This window comes from Sorex araneus, chromosome 2 (genome assembly GCF_027595985.1).
Source record: "Sorex araneus isolate mSorAra2 chromosome 2, mSorAra2.pri, whole genome shotgun sequence".
In the NCBI taxonomy this organism is placed as follows: Eukaryota; Metazoa; Chordata; class Mammalia; order Eulipotyphla; family Soricidae; genus Sorex; species Sorex araneus.
In genome coordinates, this window is record NC_073303.1 from 42,289,141 (window position 1) to 42,304,225 (window position 15,085).

Genomic DNA, 15,085 nt, shown 5'->3' on the forward strand with positions numbered 1-15,085 from the left:
TTCTCCTCAGAGTCCCCTCATGGACATCCGAGGGGACACCACTATCACCCCACACTGAGGAATCCCCAGGGGTGGGCGCCGTGACCTGGGATCTGCAGCACGGGTAGACCAGCCTGCCAGCACGAGTGGGGACACATTTCCTGCAACTCCCCACGTCACAGTGGCACCTGCACCACGCAGGCTACACAGAAACGCCCAGAGCAGGGCCAGATGCAGAAGGGAATTTATTCTCTCAGCTCTGAGGTCTGAGATCCAAGTGTCACTCACACATCACACATGCACATACACACACACACACACTCCACATGTAAACCTTCCCATACACAAACACACTACCCACCACACACACATGTACACACCACATGTAAACCTTCCCACACATATACACCACACCACCCACCACACACACATGTACCACACGCCACAGCACTCTATACACACATAAATCACACATACACCACACACACATGTACACCACATGTAATCCTTCCCACACATAAACACACCACCCATCATACACACACATGTACACTCCACATGTAAACTTTCCCACACACATACACCACATCACCGACCATACATACACATACCACACACCATAGCACACTATACACACATAATGACAATTACACCATACACACATCACACCCATACCACACCACACACACAAGACATTATTTACACACATACAAACCACACATAAATCCCACACACAGCTATACCACACCATACTACATTATACACACACACACACAAATCACAAATACACCATACATACACCTGTCATACCTTGTCCACACCATACACACACAAGACACCATACACATACATACAGACCACAATATATATATATATATACATACATATACACCTTACACCTCACATAAACCCCCCATATACACACACATACACCACACCACATATATACCTATACCTGTACCACGCCAAATACACACAAGACACTATACATATACACACACAGACCACACACACTCTACACCCCACCCCACCCCACACATACACACACACTGCCCCCTCTGCTCCAGGCTCTGTGCTGGGGCTGCCCGGTGTGGGCACTGACCACTCCCCTGTGTCCGCAGGAGCTGAGTCCCGCAGACCCCCAGCCCAGCCTGCTGTGCGGCGCTTTGCGGGTGTCGGAGGACTGTGTGGCGTGGACTGAGGTGTGGGCCTCCATCCCCGCGGCCGAGCCCCCGGAGCTGCTGCTGTGCCTGAAAGGAAGTGGCCGGGTGTGTGTCTGCTGGGCCAGGTGTGGGGCGGGACGAGCCACCGGGCGTGTTTGTGGCCGGGCCCGGCATCAGGGGGCAGAGGGAGGGGTCCCAGGCTCAGGGCCCAGAGGCTCTGCCTGGGCGCACTGCCGGCTGACCCCGCTCTCCTCTGTGCAGGCCGACTGGCTGCCCTTGGCTATTGCCCTCCCTGGCTGCCAGGTGAGCCCCGTGGGCAGCGTGGAGAGGCTGGACGCTGGACACGCCTGGACGCTGCAGCAGGCCCAGCGGGTCTGGTACCTGAGCGTGCCGTCAGAGGAGCTGCGTCAGCGCTGGCTGGAGGCCCTGAGCACCGCGGCCCACGGGGACCCCGCCCCGCCCCACCCCGGGGACCCCGCCCAGGCCCCTGCTGCGCCCTGAGCTGCCCTGGCCACATCTCTGTCCTGAGGCCGCCGTGTCCTGTGCTCCTCTGCAAGGTGACAGCGGAGGCCGTGCCGGGGGAAGAACAGTGGACGCCGAGGGGTCGCTCAGACCAGATGGCGCCCAGCCCTGGACAGTCCCTGAGTGGCGAGGAGGACGAGGCCCGAGAGGGCAGCCTCCGCACGGCGCCCGCGTCTGCGGGAGAACTCACGGTGCCTTTGCCTGCGCTGCCCCCCTGGCCGAGGGGGCAGAGGGAGAGCAGGTGACCGTCCGGGTCATCCGGCCCTGCGGAATCCCCCGGGGCACGAGACTGGAGAACAGTGGCCGTGCAGACTGGGCTCTGCGCTGTCTCGGGGGGCTCCCGCCCACCCGCTGCACGAGCTGGACTGTGGGCAACAGGACCGCTCCCGGTTGCTGGGGCCCTCCCTGAGCCCTGGGCTCTGTGGCCGAGCTTGTTTTTTTTTTTTTTTTTTTTTTTCTTTTTGGGTCACACCTGGCGATGCACAGGGGTTACTCCTGGTTCTACACTCAGGAATTACTCCTGGCGGTGCTCAGGGGACCATATGGGATGCTGGGATTCGAACCCGGGTCGGCCGCGTGCAAGGCAAACGCCCTACCCGCTGTGCTATCGCTCCAGCCCCTGTGGCCGAGCTTGAACGTGGCTGGGCCTGGTGCTTCGGGCTTGGAGTGACCGTGTGGAGGAACCCCTCGGGCACCCTGGCTTTGTGGGGGCTGAGACTGCTCTCTGGGGGCCCGCCCGGGTGCTCATCTGCATAAAGAGATGCCACAGTTGTCGTGTTGCACCAGGAGCTCAGGGAGGTGTGGGGGGGCCTGGTTGGCCGCCAGCACCCCATTAACCCCACCTCCGCGTGGGGGGTGTCAGGCAGGCTGGGGGAGGGGCGGCTCTGCAGGGGGTCCTTCTGTCCCTGGAGCAGGCCCGTGGGACTCAGGGCGCTGGCACCCAAAGACGTGAGAAAACACACACTTAAGACACTTACGGACCACCAGCTCTCATCCCCCAGGGCCCCTCAGCCTGCCCCCACCCTGCCTTGTGTGGGGACTTCTGCCCGGGCAGTGTGGGTCACGCCTGGGGTGGGGACAGGGATGCTCCTGCCCGTCCAGCCTCTGCACCTGCACCGCCAGTGCCTGCCCTGCTCAGAGCACTGCGACAGCAGCGCCCCTCACACAGGACACACTCCCGGGCCCTGCGACGTGCCCCCAGCCGAGGTCCCTGGGCCTGTGTCTCCTCTCCTGGTACCGAGGTACGGGAGAAGCACCTGCCGCAGGCGGCCCCGCCCCTCCCCCACCTCCGGGGACTTCCTAGTCCTGGTCACCATGCAGATGTTCCTGAAGAGGCTGAGCCCATCAGATGGCGTGGCGCCAAGGTCTCAGCTCCAGGCTGGGTGCTGGCGCCCCCAACGTGGGTCCGCACCCCCGGCCCTCGCCCTGTCCACTGTCAGTGTCTGCTGGGGACCTGCCAAGGTCTGAGGCGGGGTGCAGTGAGGATTAAGGAAACAAGACATGGGGACAGGGCAGTAGGACAGCCAGGAAGGCGCTTGCCTCCATGCAGTCGACCCGGATTCGATCCCCGGCATCCCACATGTTCCCCTGAGCACTGCCAGGAATCATTTCTGAGTGCAGAACCAAGAATAATTCTTGAGCATTGCTGGATGTAGCCCAAAAACAAACAAAAATGTAAAAAAGAAAAAGAAAACAAGATGTAAGAGAGAAAAGCATGGGGTTAGGGTGCTCACGGTCTCAGACCGAAGCCCCCTACCCCATCACACTCCATATTTGTTTGAGCGGGCACCAGTAACGCCTCACATTGAGAAACTTATTGTTACTGTTTTTGGCATATTCAATATCTATATATATATACATATATAGATATATATCTTCCATTAAGTAGTGCAATCATTCTGTCTGCCCCTCTCTCTCTGACTCATTTCACTCAGCATAATGATCTCCATGTCCATTCATTTACAAGTAAATTTCACTACTTCATTTTTCCTGGTGTCTGCATAATATTCCATTGTGTAGATGTGCCGTAGTTTCTTTTTCTTTTTTGGCTTTTTGGGTCACACCTGGTGATGCACAGGGGTTACTCCTGGCTCTGTACTCAGGAATTTCTCCTGGCCATGCTCAGGGGACCATATGGAATGCTGGGAATCGAACCCAGGTTGGCCGCATGCAAGGCAAATGCCCTGCCCACTGTGCTATCACTCTAGCCCCGATGTACCATAGTTTCTTTATCCAGCTTCTGCATCTCAAAATAAATGGTGACCAAGATACAAAAACAGTCCACAAAATAGGAAAATTTATTTACCCAATACCTATCTGAACTAACCCATTGGTTAATATCAAAGACATGTAAGGCACTGGTAGAACTTTACAAGGAAAAAAACCCAATCCCATTGAAAAATGGGGAGAAGAAATAAACAAGCAAAACTTTCTCAAAGAATAAATAAAAATAGTCAAAAAACACATGAAAAAGTGCTCTACATTGCTGATCATCAGGGAGATGCAGATCAAAACAACAATGAACCATCTATGGTCTCACACCACAGAGATTGGCAGACATCAAACAAAGAACAAGAACAACCAGTGCTGGTGTGGATGCAGAGAGAAAGGGACTCTCATTCATTGTTAGTGGGAATGCCAACTGGTCTAGCCCTTTTGAAAGACAATATGGGCATTCCTCAAAAAACTAGAAATTGGGCTTCCATATGACCCAGCAATACTATTTTTGGGAATATACCCTGGGGGCCCAAAGTCCCACAGTAGAAATAACATCTGCATGTCTACGTTCATTGCAGCACTATTCACAGTAGCCAGAATCTGGAAATAACCGAGCACCCAAGAACAGACAAGTGGATAAAGAAACCCGTATTTATAGTCTTAAACTGACAATCATCAGAAGAACAAGAGCAAACGTTTACAAACATTACAAATATCTATGTGATTCTAACCCAGACAAGATTTTACCTTTTATCAAGGGATGTGGCTGTAGGAGCAGAAGTCTCTAAAGTAGGTTTATCTCAAAGGAGTCTGTTTGGAAGCCGGAGTAGAGATAAGAGCATGAGCGAGGTCACAGAACCCCACAAGAAAGCAGTCCAGGAAATAGAGGTGCCGTAATCCACCCAGCCAGCCCCTCCTGTCAGCCTAACTCAGCTTTTAAATGGTGTCCAGTCTTGGGAGGAGCCGAAGCAGGGAGGGAGCCCAGGGCAGGTGCCACGGAGACGCAGGGCTGAGTGCACAAACTCCTGGGCGGTGGGGGCTTATGTTTGTCTGCCTGGGGGCCCAGTGCTCAGCGGGGCTCGGGGGACCGTATGGAGAGCCAGGGGTTGAACCTGGGCCGGTCGTGTGGAAGGCGAATGCCTTGATCCCTGGACTATCTCTCCAGCCCCTCCCAAGTTGAAGGAGGGTCAGCAAGGCCCAGCTGGGCAGAGCAAGCAGGGGAGCCAGGCCAAGTCGGGGGCTGCAAGGGGCTCCCATGGCATCACTCTGGGAGGATGGGACTGGTGTGGGGCCCTCTGGGGGGCTGCGCCAGACTTTGTTCAGGGAATTCTCCCAATTCTGTGCTGGGGGCTTGCTCCTGGCAGTGCCGGGGGACCCTGTGGTACGGAATCAGTCGCACTCAGGTTTCCTGGGCCCAAACTCGGCGGGGAGGTTTCCCTAACTGACCCCCCAGCTGCAGTGGGGACAGTGGAGGTGGGAGAGACACAGCACCCTGATGCCCCGGCAGTAACGGCAGAGCCCTGAGTACGGGGGCACGAGGCAGTGAGGTGCCCTGCGGAGCCACAGACTTGTCAGAGAGGAGGGACCCGCAGATGTGCCTGTCACTGTCCCAGCCACTGTCCAGTACCCAGGTATCCCGTGGGGGAGGGGCCACAGACAGCCCGGGGCAGCGCCAGAGCTGAGCACTGATGGCATTGGTCACCCCACTGACACCCTGAAGGGGAAAGGGAGGGCCCCTGGCAGCACATTGTGGGCCTGTCCTTGGGGGTCCTTGAGGGTCTACTTGACCTCAAGCTCTGTGCTCAAGGTAGCACCCGCCAAAGGGACTTGAGACTCAGAGGCCCAGAGACAGAAGTACACTTGTCCAAGGTCACACAGCGAGCCAGGAGCCCGCCCGGGAGTCACTCATTAGCTCTTTGCTCGTGGTCAGTGCCCTGCTGGCTTAGCTCCTGTGGACCTGACATTGGCCCCTTGCACTCCAGTGAGGCCCTGTGGCCTTGACCTTCCAACCTCCAGCCTCATTTCCCTCCACCCCGACCCCGGTGACTGGGTTTTCGGCCACTGGGCCTGCAGAGTCCCGCCGTGCAGGCCCGACACAGGCCAGGGGACAGCTGCCGGAGACTCCGACCAGGCCAGAGGGACTGGCTGTGGATCCCAATGGACTCCTGGGGAAATCAAGTCACGGAGTGACAGGCTGCCTGCGGTTGCCAATGTCCATAACCCTCCTGCCCCCACCAGGCCTGGGGGCCACAGGGCCAGCTCCTCCTCCTCAGGGGTCCGCTTCCCATGCAGACCCCCCGCGGGCGCCTGGCCCCAACCCAGGGGCAGGCTGTGTGCATCCTGTCACAGCGGGCGCTGGGCCCTGGCCTGCCAACTCCCGGCCCTGCGCGGGCCCAGCCCACAGCTTCGGAGCAGGCCAGCCCGTCCCCATCCCAGCTGCGTCCCCGTGGCCTGGGAGCTTGAGGGGGACAGCACGCCGGCCCAGGGCTGGTGCAGAGAGGAGGTGGTGACCCTCGCCCTGCACTGCTTTAAGGGGGCTGCTGGGGAAATCCTGGGGGCCCGGACTTGCCGGTAGATGCCAGTGGCACTCCTGCATGTGGGGCTCGTGGGCACCTGCCGCTCGGCACCGCTGCCCCAGGGCACCCCAGGCCCCACCCAGCCCGTGTGCCCTGGAGAGTGTTGCCCTGGAGCCAGGGGCACAAGGTCCATCCTGGGACCCCACGTGGCCCTGTGGAGCCAGCTCTGACCGGCCACGGCTCCCTGCCCGTGGCCCCAGGGATGCTCACCACGGCTCCCCTGTCTGAGGGAGGTGACCAACGACAGGCCAAGGGGTCCCGGGACACTGCGGGGTGGGGAAGCAGGCCCGACCCTGCCCCTCTCAGCCAGGGCTTTCATGTCCTCCGCGCCCTGCTGTGTCACCCTCCCCCGAGCCCTCGGGGGGAGAAGGTTGGAGTGTCCAGGGTCCATCCGCAGACAGGCAGCTGCCCCCCCCCAGGTCCTCCTGACCTCTGGGAGCTGCGGCCAGGCCTGGGCACTGAAGATGCTGCCCAGCGAGGCGGCTCGAGGGAAGCATGAGCCCTGGGCGCCAGGCAGGTAGAGCTGCCCGGGGGTGGCATCGCAGCTAAGATCCCAGGGTGGAGCTGGAAGGGTAGAGAGAGACCCTGGGATGGGCAGAGACACGGACCCTGCTGGGTGTCCAGCTCACCGCAGCCCTGTCGCCCCAAATGCTCCACCTGGGCAGGAGAGGCCGCGAACCCAGGCTGCCCACCACCACCTGCAGCAAAACTGGACAGAAGTGAAGTGGGTGAGGAGAGAGCACCTGATGGTTTGAAAGTCCGGAGCCTGTCTGGACCGTGGCACTTAGGAAATCCTCTGTCCGGGAGGCAGTGCCAGGAGAGCGGGAGGGTGGTGGGGTCACCCCACGGCCACAGACTCCTGCTTCCCCTTCTCCAGGTGGACTCCAGGCCGAGCATGCGTGCCTGCGTCTCTGGTGGAGCAGGGCCCGGCGGGTGCACAGGAGACCCACAGGGGTCCTGAGAATGTTACACCAGGGGAGAGCTGCGGTGGGAAGGGGCCTGGTGAGGGCCTGCAGGGGAGCAGCCTGCAGGGGAGCCGGGGCGGGGCGGGGAGGGGTTGCTGCAGATAGGACCGACCGACCGACCGCCTCACCCCCTCCAGCTCAGCCAGGGCTTCTGTCCTGAAATCCAGGAGAACTCCCCTGGCGAGTCCCGCTTGCTCTGGGCCCCGGAAGCCTTCATTCCTTCCACACGTCCCTTTTTGAAATCAGCTCAGAGTCCGGAGAAAGTTGGTAACTGGACAGAGGAGACAGGAGACTTTTGAGGGGACAGGAGGGACGATTGAATACTGCCCCCCAAATTCATATCCATTCAGAATGTCACATAGTTTGAAAATAGGATCTTTAATGATGCAATTAGTCAAAATGAGTCCATGGTGGGGGTCCCCAAATCCAACGAGGATACTCGGAGATACGGAGGCAGCGGCTGAGGGACACATCACAAGCTAAGGAACCCGAGACGCCGTCTGCTGACTTACAGTCTGATTTGTGGGACTTTGCCACTGTGATCCCATAAGAAGATACACTCTGTGTGTGTGTGTGTGTGTGTGTGTGTGTGTGTGTGTGTTTGCCACATCTGGCAGTGCTCAGGACTCACTCCTGCTGGTGACGGTGGAAACCATATGGGGTGCTGGGGACGAGATGGGGTCAGCCACGTGCGAGGCGGCACCTCACCCACTGTCTGGCCCCATGTGTGTTGTATGTGCAACACCTGAAGCTCAGGAGCGCCAGGCCACACCCCGCATGCCTGGCTGGGACTGTGTCTGGGGCCCACACAGAGGTTGCGCCACTAGCCTTGAGCCCAGTTCCAAAGCCCCTCACGGCCTGACTCCTCAGACACACGGTTCAGAGCGGAGGCAGCCTGACTGCCAACACGCGGAAGGTGGAAAGTGGCGGGCTTCTGTCCCGGGAGCCACACTGCTGCCTGCAGGGCACTGAGGGATGTTTCTAGGGAGGGAGCTGAGCCCGGTTTGGAGAGGGTGGGGAGTAGACTGGGAGGCCCCAGAGGGGCCCGTCAAGTCCCCGGAGCTGCTCCCCCAGGCCCACTCTGCACAACTGCAAATCTAAACGCAGGTTTCTGAGTTCTGGCGCATTCGTCCCTACTTTGGATTTGGGGAAAGGAAGAGGAAAGGACATGGATGCTGGCGGGACCTTCTCCAGCTGTTGAGCTCAACTTGGACTTTCCCGGGGGCCCGTCAAATCCAGGGCATTGCACGTGCAACGCACCCACTCACTCAGCCACCTCCCCTGCCCCACCCGCCCTATGGGGAGCAGCTCTGGGCTAGGGCAGGGCAGCAGGGGCCGCGGCCTCCTCACCCCCATCTGCAGTATGGCAGGGGGTCACAGAGATTTTCAGGAAGTTTCAAAGAAGCTGAACTGGCAGGGAGGAGACAGGACGAGGGATGCGGAGAGGATGTGGGGAATGCAGCTGCCGTGCATGAAGCAGAAGGACAGGGACACACATCACCCGGGACGGGGACACACTGCCCAGGACAGCCACCCTCTGCCCAGAGACCCTCTGAGCCCACGCCTGATTCTGAGGGGGCCTCGCCTGGGCACTAGAGTGAACTTCAGTTCACTCTGGAACACCAATGGAGACCCCAGGGCCCTGCCTTCTAGCTGCGCTGACCTGAGAGGCCTCGAGGGAGGGTGGCACGGGGCGGGCTTGCAGCACAGCACGGGACGGGGTGGGGGCAGCTGGGCGGGCTGGGGTGAGAGGGCCATTCCCCGGACACTCTCAGAGCAGGCGTGTGGCCTGGACGGAGGCAGGTGTCTGGCCAGCTGGTCTGAATGAGATGGGGGGCAGGGCGGGGTGGGTTGGGGGCTGGGTCTGACTCCAGGACCGTGGCCCAGAGCGTGAGGTGCTGTGTGCAAGGCTCACTCCAGGAGGTAATCTCTCCCCTCAATGCGGGGCAGCCCTGGGGGCCCTTCTGGGCCTCCACGGCCAGGGTCCGAGCAGCAGGACCTTGTGCACAGGAAAGATATGAGGATCAGGGTCCCAGTGCTGCGGGAGGGGCAGAGGCCTGGCTGGGAGGGCGTGGGGGCCACACAGTCGCCAGCACAGCAGGGCTGAACTCACAGCCTGGTCTCGGCGGAGAGGGGGGACCCGCCGGGGACCGTCCACACAGCGCCACGTGCATGCGGGCAGTCTCCACACCCTTCAGGATCCTGCCCTTGTCCCTGAGCCAAACAATCCCCAAGTTCCCGGGAACCTCCCCCAGGTACAGTCTGACTCCTGGGCGTGGTGATAAGCTCCCGGGCTCCCACATGAAACCAGCTCTGTGGCTCACACCTGCCCTGGGGGGTAGAAGGGACCTCCTGTGCCACCACAGGGATGGGCCTCAGATGGACCCTCTGGTGAGGCCCGGGGCTCGTGCAGACGCCCCTGAGCCCCTTGGTCCTCACACTCCCCTCCTCTCCTCTGAAGGATCCTCTCAGGCCCCGAGGTGAGGCTAGTGAGGGTGAGTCGTGCCAGCCACTCAGCAGGGGAAGGGGGAGTGTGGCGGGGGCTGGCTTTCGGAGAGGCGGGCAGGGAGCAGGGGCCTCCCACGCTTCTCGGGTGGCAGGAAAGGCTTAGCTGGATCAGGGCTTAAGCCTGGAATGGCCCTTCACCTGCTCGTGCACTTACTACAGCTTCCCGGAGAGCGAGCCTCCCCGAGGGGACCCCCAGGGCCCCACTATGACAGTCAACCACAGTGTGAGGCAGGTTCTGACAGGCAAGGCCCTGGCAGCGAGAGCTGCCCACTCCGAGCCTCAGTTTCCCATCTGCTGTGGGCAGCACTCAGGACTGCGGGGTTGCGGCCCAGCGGGTCTGCGGAACGTCAGCTGCGCTTTCGCCCTGGCCGAGTCCGTCTTCTGGCCCCACGTCGCTGACCCTGCTCACCGTGCCTGCTGGATGCCAAGGCACGCCCCTGGGCGGGCAGCAGGCAGGGGCAGCCTGGGGACTGGGCTCAGGCAGTACTCCTTCCTCTGCACACAGGAGCCTGGAGGACCCACGTGGAGGACCAGCACGAGCACTTTGGGCTAGAGGAAAATGCTTTTGAGAAAATTCTTTTCTCCCAGCTCCTTGGGCTGGAGCAATTGCACAGCGGGTAGGGCGTTCGCCTTGCACGCAGCCAACCCGGGTTCAATTCCTCCGCCCCTCTCGGAGAGCCCGGCACGGCAGAGCCTGGCCAGCTCCCGTGGCGTATTTGATATGCCAAAAACAGTAACAAGTCTCACAATGGAGACGTTCCTGGTGCCCGCTCGAGCAAATCGATGAGCAACGGGATGACAGTGACAGTGATACAGTGATACCCAGCTCCTTGGAGCTACAAAAGGAACAAAGCTTTTTTTAAACGGTGCTTTTCCTTTATGAAAGGACGGGACTCAGAGCTGGCTCGGTGCCAGCTTGATAAGCTCAAGGCTTTGGGTTTGATCCCTGGGACTGCCCACATGTGCCAAGCATGGCCCCGGCGGCTTTGCTGCTTGGACTCCTGGTGCTGCGACAAAGCGTGTGACCTCCAGTCCACTGCAGGGAGGTTGCCAGAGTCTTGCAACGAAAGCAACACCACTAAGAGGGGTGTGAGCACTGCAGCCAGGAGCATGGCTCCAGTAAGTCGCAGCGAGCACCGCGACCAAACATGCATGGGCATCAGGACAGGCCCCTGAGCTGGCACAGTGACTAAGGGTGGGCGGTCCCAGCAGCACCCCCAGAAAGCTGATTTTGATTTATTGAGGTTATTTTATTTTTATTTATTTTTTTTGCTTTTTGGGTCACACCCGGCGATGCACAGGGGTTACTCCTGGCTCTGCACTCAGCAATTACTTCTGGCGGTGCTCGGGGGACCATATGGGATGCTGGGAATCGAACCCGGGTCGGCCGCGTGCAAGGCAAACGCCCTACCCACTGTGCTATTGCTCCAGCCCTATTGAGGTGATTTTAAAACATGGCCAAAGAGCTCCTGGGAAGCCACGCTGCTTTCCCGGCCCTTATCTGGAGTGGAATTTTCCGCACTTGGTCCACTCTAAGAGGCTTTTAGGATGAGGATCTCATCTTTCTTTTCTCGCTTGTTTGCTTGCTTGCTTTTTCTGTTTTTGAGGCCACATCCGGTGCTGCCCAGGGGTCACTCCTGGCTCTGCACTCAGGAATCACTCCTGGTGGTTCTCTGGGGAACTTACGGTGATGCCAGGGATTGGACATGGGTTGGCTGTGTGCAAGGACAGCGCCCTTTCCGTGTCCTATGGCTCTTATCCCAGACCTTTTCATTTTTCTTGAGTCAGCAAAAAATCAGGACTCTCTCAGGAGAGGGGAGGAACAGCTCGACATGCTTTGCAGGCAGATGGCCCCACGCTCGGGCCTCAGCAACTCGTGGTTCCTCGGGCACCATCAGGGGCAACCCCTGAGCACAGAGCTGGGAGTAGTTCCCAAGCACTGCTGGGTAGGACCCCAAAACAGACAAGAATATTTAAGGAAAAATTTGGGCTAGAAAGATAGTATAGCAGGGAAGACACTTGTCCTGCATTTTCAACCCAGGTTTGATCCCCGGCACCCCACAGGGTCTTCCAAGTACTGCCAGGAGTGATTCCTGAGCACAGCACTGAGCCAGGAGCAACCCCCAAGTGTGGCCCCAAAACAAAAACAAAGAATATTTCAGGAAAAATAAGAAGCATTTCACTATGTACAGCCACTATCCTATTTGAGGAAAACAGCAATAACCACCCCAACCAGGCTTCTGCACAGCTGAGAAGGCCGGAGGAAGGAACCCCTCAGCCAAGCCTACGAGAAGAGGCACCCCCAGGCCGGGCCGTCACATTAGCCCCCAAGTTCCTGGCAGCGAGTTCACACGTTTTACAGAGTAGGTCACAGAAGCGCCTCTCCCTCCCCAGCCACCTGGCTCCACCCCCTGCTTCATTCATTCAACACTTGTTCATTCTCTACCAGGTACTCTGTGCTTCGGGCTGAGACCAGGAGCCGGAAATATGTCTGGGGGATTAGCGGGGAGCATTGTGGCTTTGATCAGCCTCTCCCGTTCCTGCCCTGCTTATGATGCTCTGGAGTCCCCTCCCCTCCTGTCTCTTCTGCCACCTCAGGCCTTATTTTCCCATGTCACAGACAATCCTTGCAACACAGGTGGGGTATCTGAGACAGCTTCCTAGGGGAGGAGGAGGAGGAGGAGGAGGAGGAGGAGGTGGAAGAAGAAAAGGAGGAGGAAGAGGAGGAGGAGGAGGAAGAAGAAGAGGAGGAAGAGGAAGGGGAGGAGGAGGAGGAGAAGGAGGAAGGGGAGGAGAAGGAGGAGGAGGAGGAAGAAGGGTAGGAGGAGGAAGGGGAAGAGGAGGAGAAGGAGAAAGCAACTAGGCCCAGCCCAGTCCTTGACCCTGGCATCCAGGAAGACAGATGGGGAGGGGACGGTGGGGACTGGAGTTGGCCTTTGAGGCGCTGCTCCGTCCCTGGTGGCTTCACGGTCTCCCCCTCACCTCAGGCGGCGGGCAGGACCCTCTGGGTTCCTCGGGCGAAAACATTAACATGCAGGATGGGGAAAGTGCCAGAGCCGGGTCCCTGTGATGGCTGCGCGTGGGGGGAGAGCCAGGGCCTGTGGCGGGGCCTGGGGAAGTCCCCAGTCGTCATCCCAGGCCAATGTCCTCCCCGGGTCCTCCCGGCCTTGGGGGGCGCTGCTGTGCCCTTCTCGGAGGCTCTAGAAAGGCAGCCAGAGAGGCGAGCCCGGGGGCGGGAGAGCTGGTCCAGGAGGAAGGTGCTCGCTCTGCACGTACCCGACCTGGCCTCCTCCCTCAGGCCCCACCAGCAGTGATCCCTGAGCACAGAGCCAGGAGTCAGCCCTGAGCACTGCTGGGTGTGTCCACAAACAAAAAGAACGAAAGAAATGAGGCCTAGACTCGGGCTGCTTCTGAAGTGAGCTCTGCGTTGTGACACGGCGCAGCTTCCTGTAGGGTAGGACCGAGACACAGGGCCACACCCGGCCCCCGGCAGCCAGGCGGAACCCCCAGAGCACGTCAGCCAGCCACGACCGCCAAGGCCCCCTCCCCGCCCCCGCCACCTCCTCCTGTGAGCACCGCGGTCCTGAGCCCTGAGCCTGGGGACCAGGACTGACGGGCCTCCAGGTCACGGCAGCTGTCACTAAGGCGGGTCCAGGCAGGATGGCTCTTGCCGGGAGGGACTCTCGGACAGAGACAAAGGACAGACCCTGGGACAACGCAGCGGCAAAGCCCCAGCTCTGCTGCCGCAGGGGCAGAACTGGGTCTCGCACCGTGATCCAGGAGCCGCAGTGGGAACCCGTCCAATGTGGGAGGGCCCGGGCAAGAGCAGAGCACATGGGGGGGCCGGGCGGGCGGCCACCCTCACTGTCCGGACAGCTCGGCTCTGCAGATTTCTGGGCTCCTGAAGGCCTGGGCCCTGGGGTGCCTTGTGCGAGCAGCCTGGGGTTCGGTCCCCAAGCTAGGCCCAGCCAGTGCTCTGGAGGGGAGAGGGCAGGGGCCAGGCCAGGTGCCCGGGATGGGTCCCACAGCCTGGTGTGGACTCACCGTTACGTGGCAGGGAATCCTGGGACTCCAAGGGTAGTCTGATGGGCTGGCGTGCTGGGACCTCGGGGATTCGCCTTCAGTCTTAAGAAAGAATAAGGGGCTGGAGTGATAGCACAGCGGGTAGGACGTTTGCCTTGCATGCGGCTGACCCGGGTTTGATTCCCAGAATCCCATATGGTCCCCTGAGCACCACCAGGGATAATTACTGAGTGCAGAGCCAGGAGTAACCCCTGAGCATCACCGGGTGTGACCCAAAAAGAAAAAAAAAAAAAAGAACAATTGCAGGTAAAACCAGGCTGAACACAGGAGAGGGGCTCATACGGACTCCCCCCTTCTAAAGCGGTGAAGGGCTGCCCTGCTGAATCCTGCTTCTTAATCTCACGTGGACTTTCTACTTCTGCTATAAGCCAGGTTCTCCAGAGCCAGTCCACAGGGTCCAACTCCCCAGACCACACCAGCCTTCTATAGAAGGGAATGCCTCAACTTCCTCAAGCTCCCACTGTGCTCTGACCACAGGACCTTTGCATTTGAGGTTCTGTCTGCCAGGAACTTCTCCCCTCGTGTGGGAGCCAGGACCAGAGCATCTGACCAGACACCAGGTTCAGATGCTGCCCTGGGCTGGGTGGGGTCATGAGGAGGAAAGGGCAGGCTCCAGACAGAAGTACCTGGAGAGGGCCCCCCCAGAGGACAGGTCGTGAATGTGTGTGCGTGAGGGTCCCAACCACAGGTGTGTGTATATGTGTGTGTGTGTGCACACGCTTGTGTGATGACCTACACTACCCGCTCAAAGGTTCTCGCCCATAGGTGGCTAGTGACAGGTCCACGTGGTCCCTCCCCTGGGATGAGGTCCACGAGGCCCCTCCCCCTGGACGCCTGGCCGGAGCCGCCTGGACGGTTGCAGGAGAAGGGCTGGGGACCAGACTTCCTTCCCCGTGGTTCTTCTGCCTTCTTGGGGTTCGCGTTCTCTGCGTCCCGCCCAATCAGGGGGCGTGCCCGTAGAGTCCCCGCCCACCAGGGGGGCGTGTCCAGAGTTTTCACGCCCCACATGGGGCGTGTCCCGCCCCGCCGCGCCCCGCCCCGCCCCCGACGGCCCCAGCCCGGCAGTGCAGAG

General features: G+C 59.8%; 1 protein-coding gene across 1 annotated transcript in view; it reads left to right on the forward strand.

The window, feature by feature from the left end:
- The window catches only part of FGD3 (FYVE, RhoGEF and PH domain containing 3), a 64,650-nt gene extending 60,499 nt beyond the window's left edge, over positions 1-4,151 (forward strand). Inside the window, 2 exon segments of the mRNA XM_055127520.1 lie at positions 1,101-1,247; positions 1,404-4,151. Of these exon segments, the coding sequence (XP_054983495.1) occupies positions 1,101-1,247; positions 1,404-1,643 (387 nt within the window). The 3' untranslated portion in view covers positions 1,644-4,151.
- Positions 4,152-15,085: the final 10,934 nt, after the last annotated feature.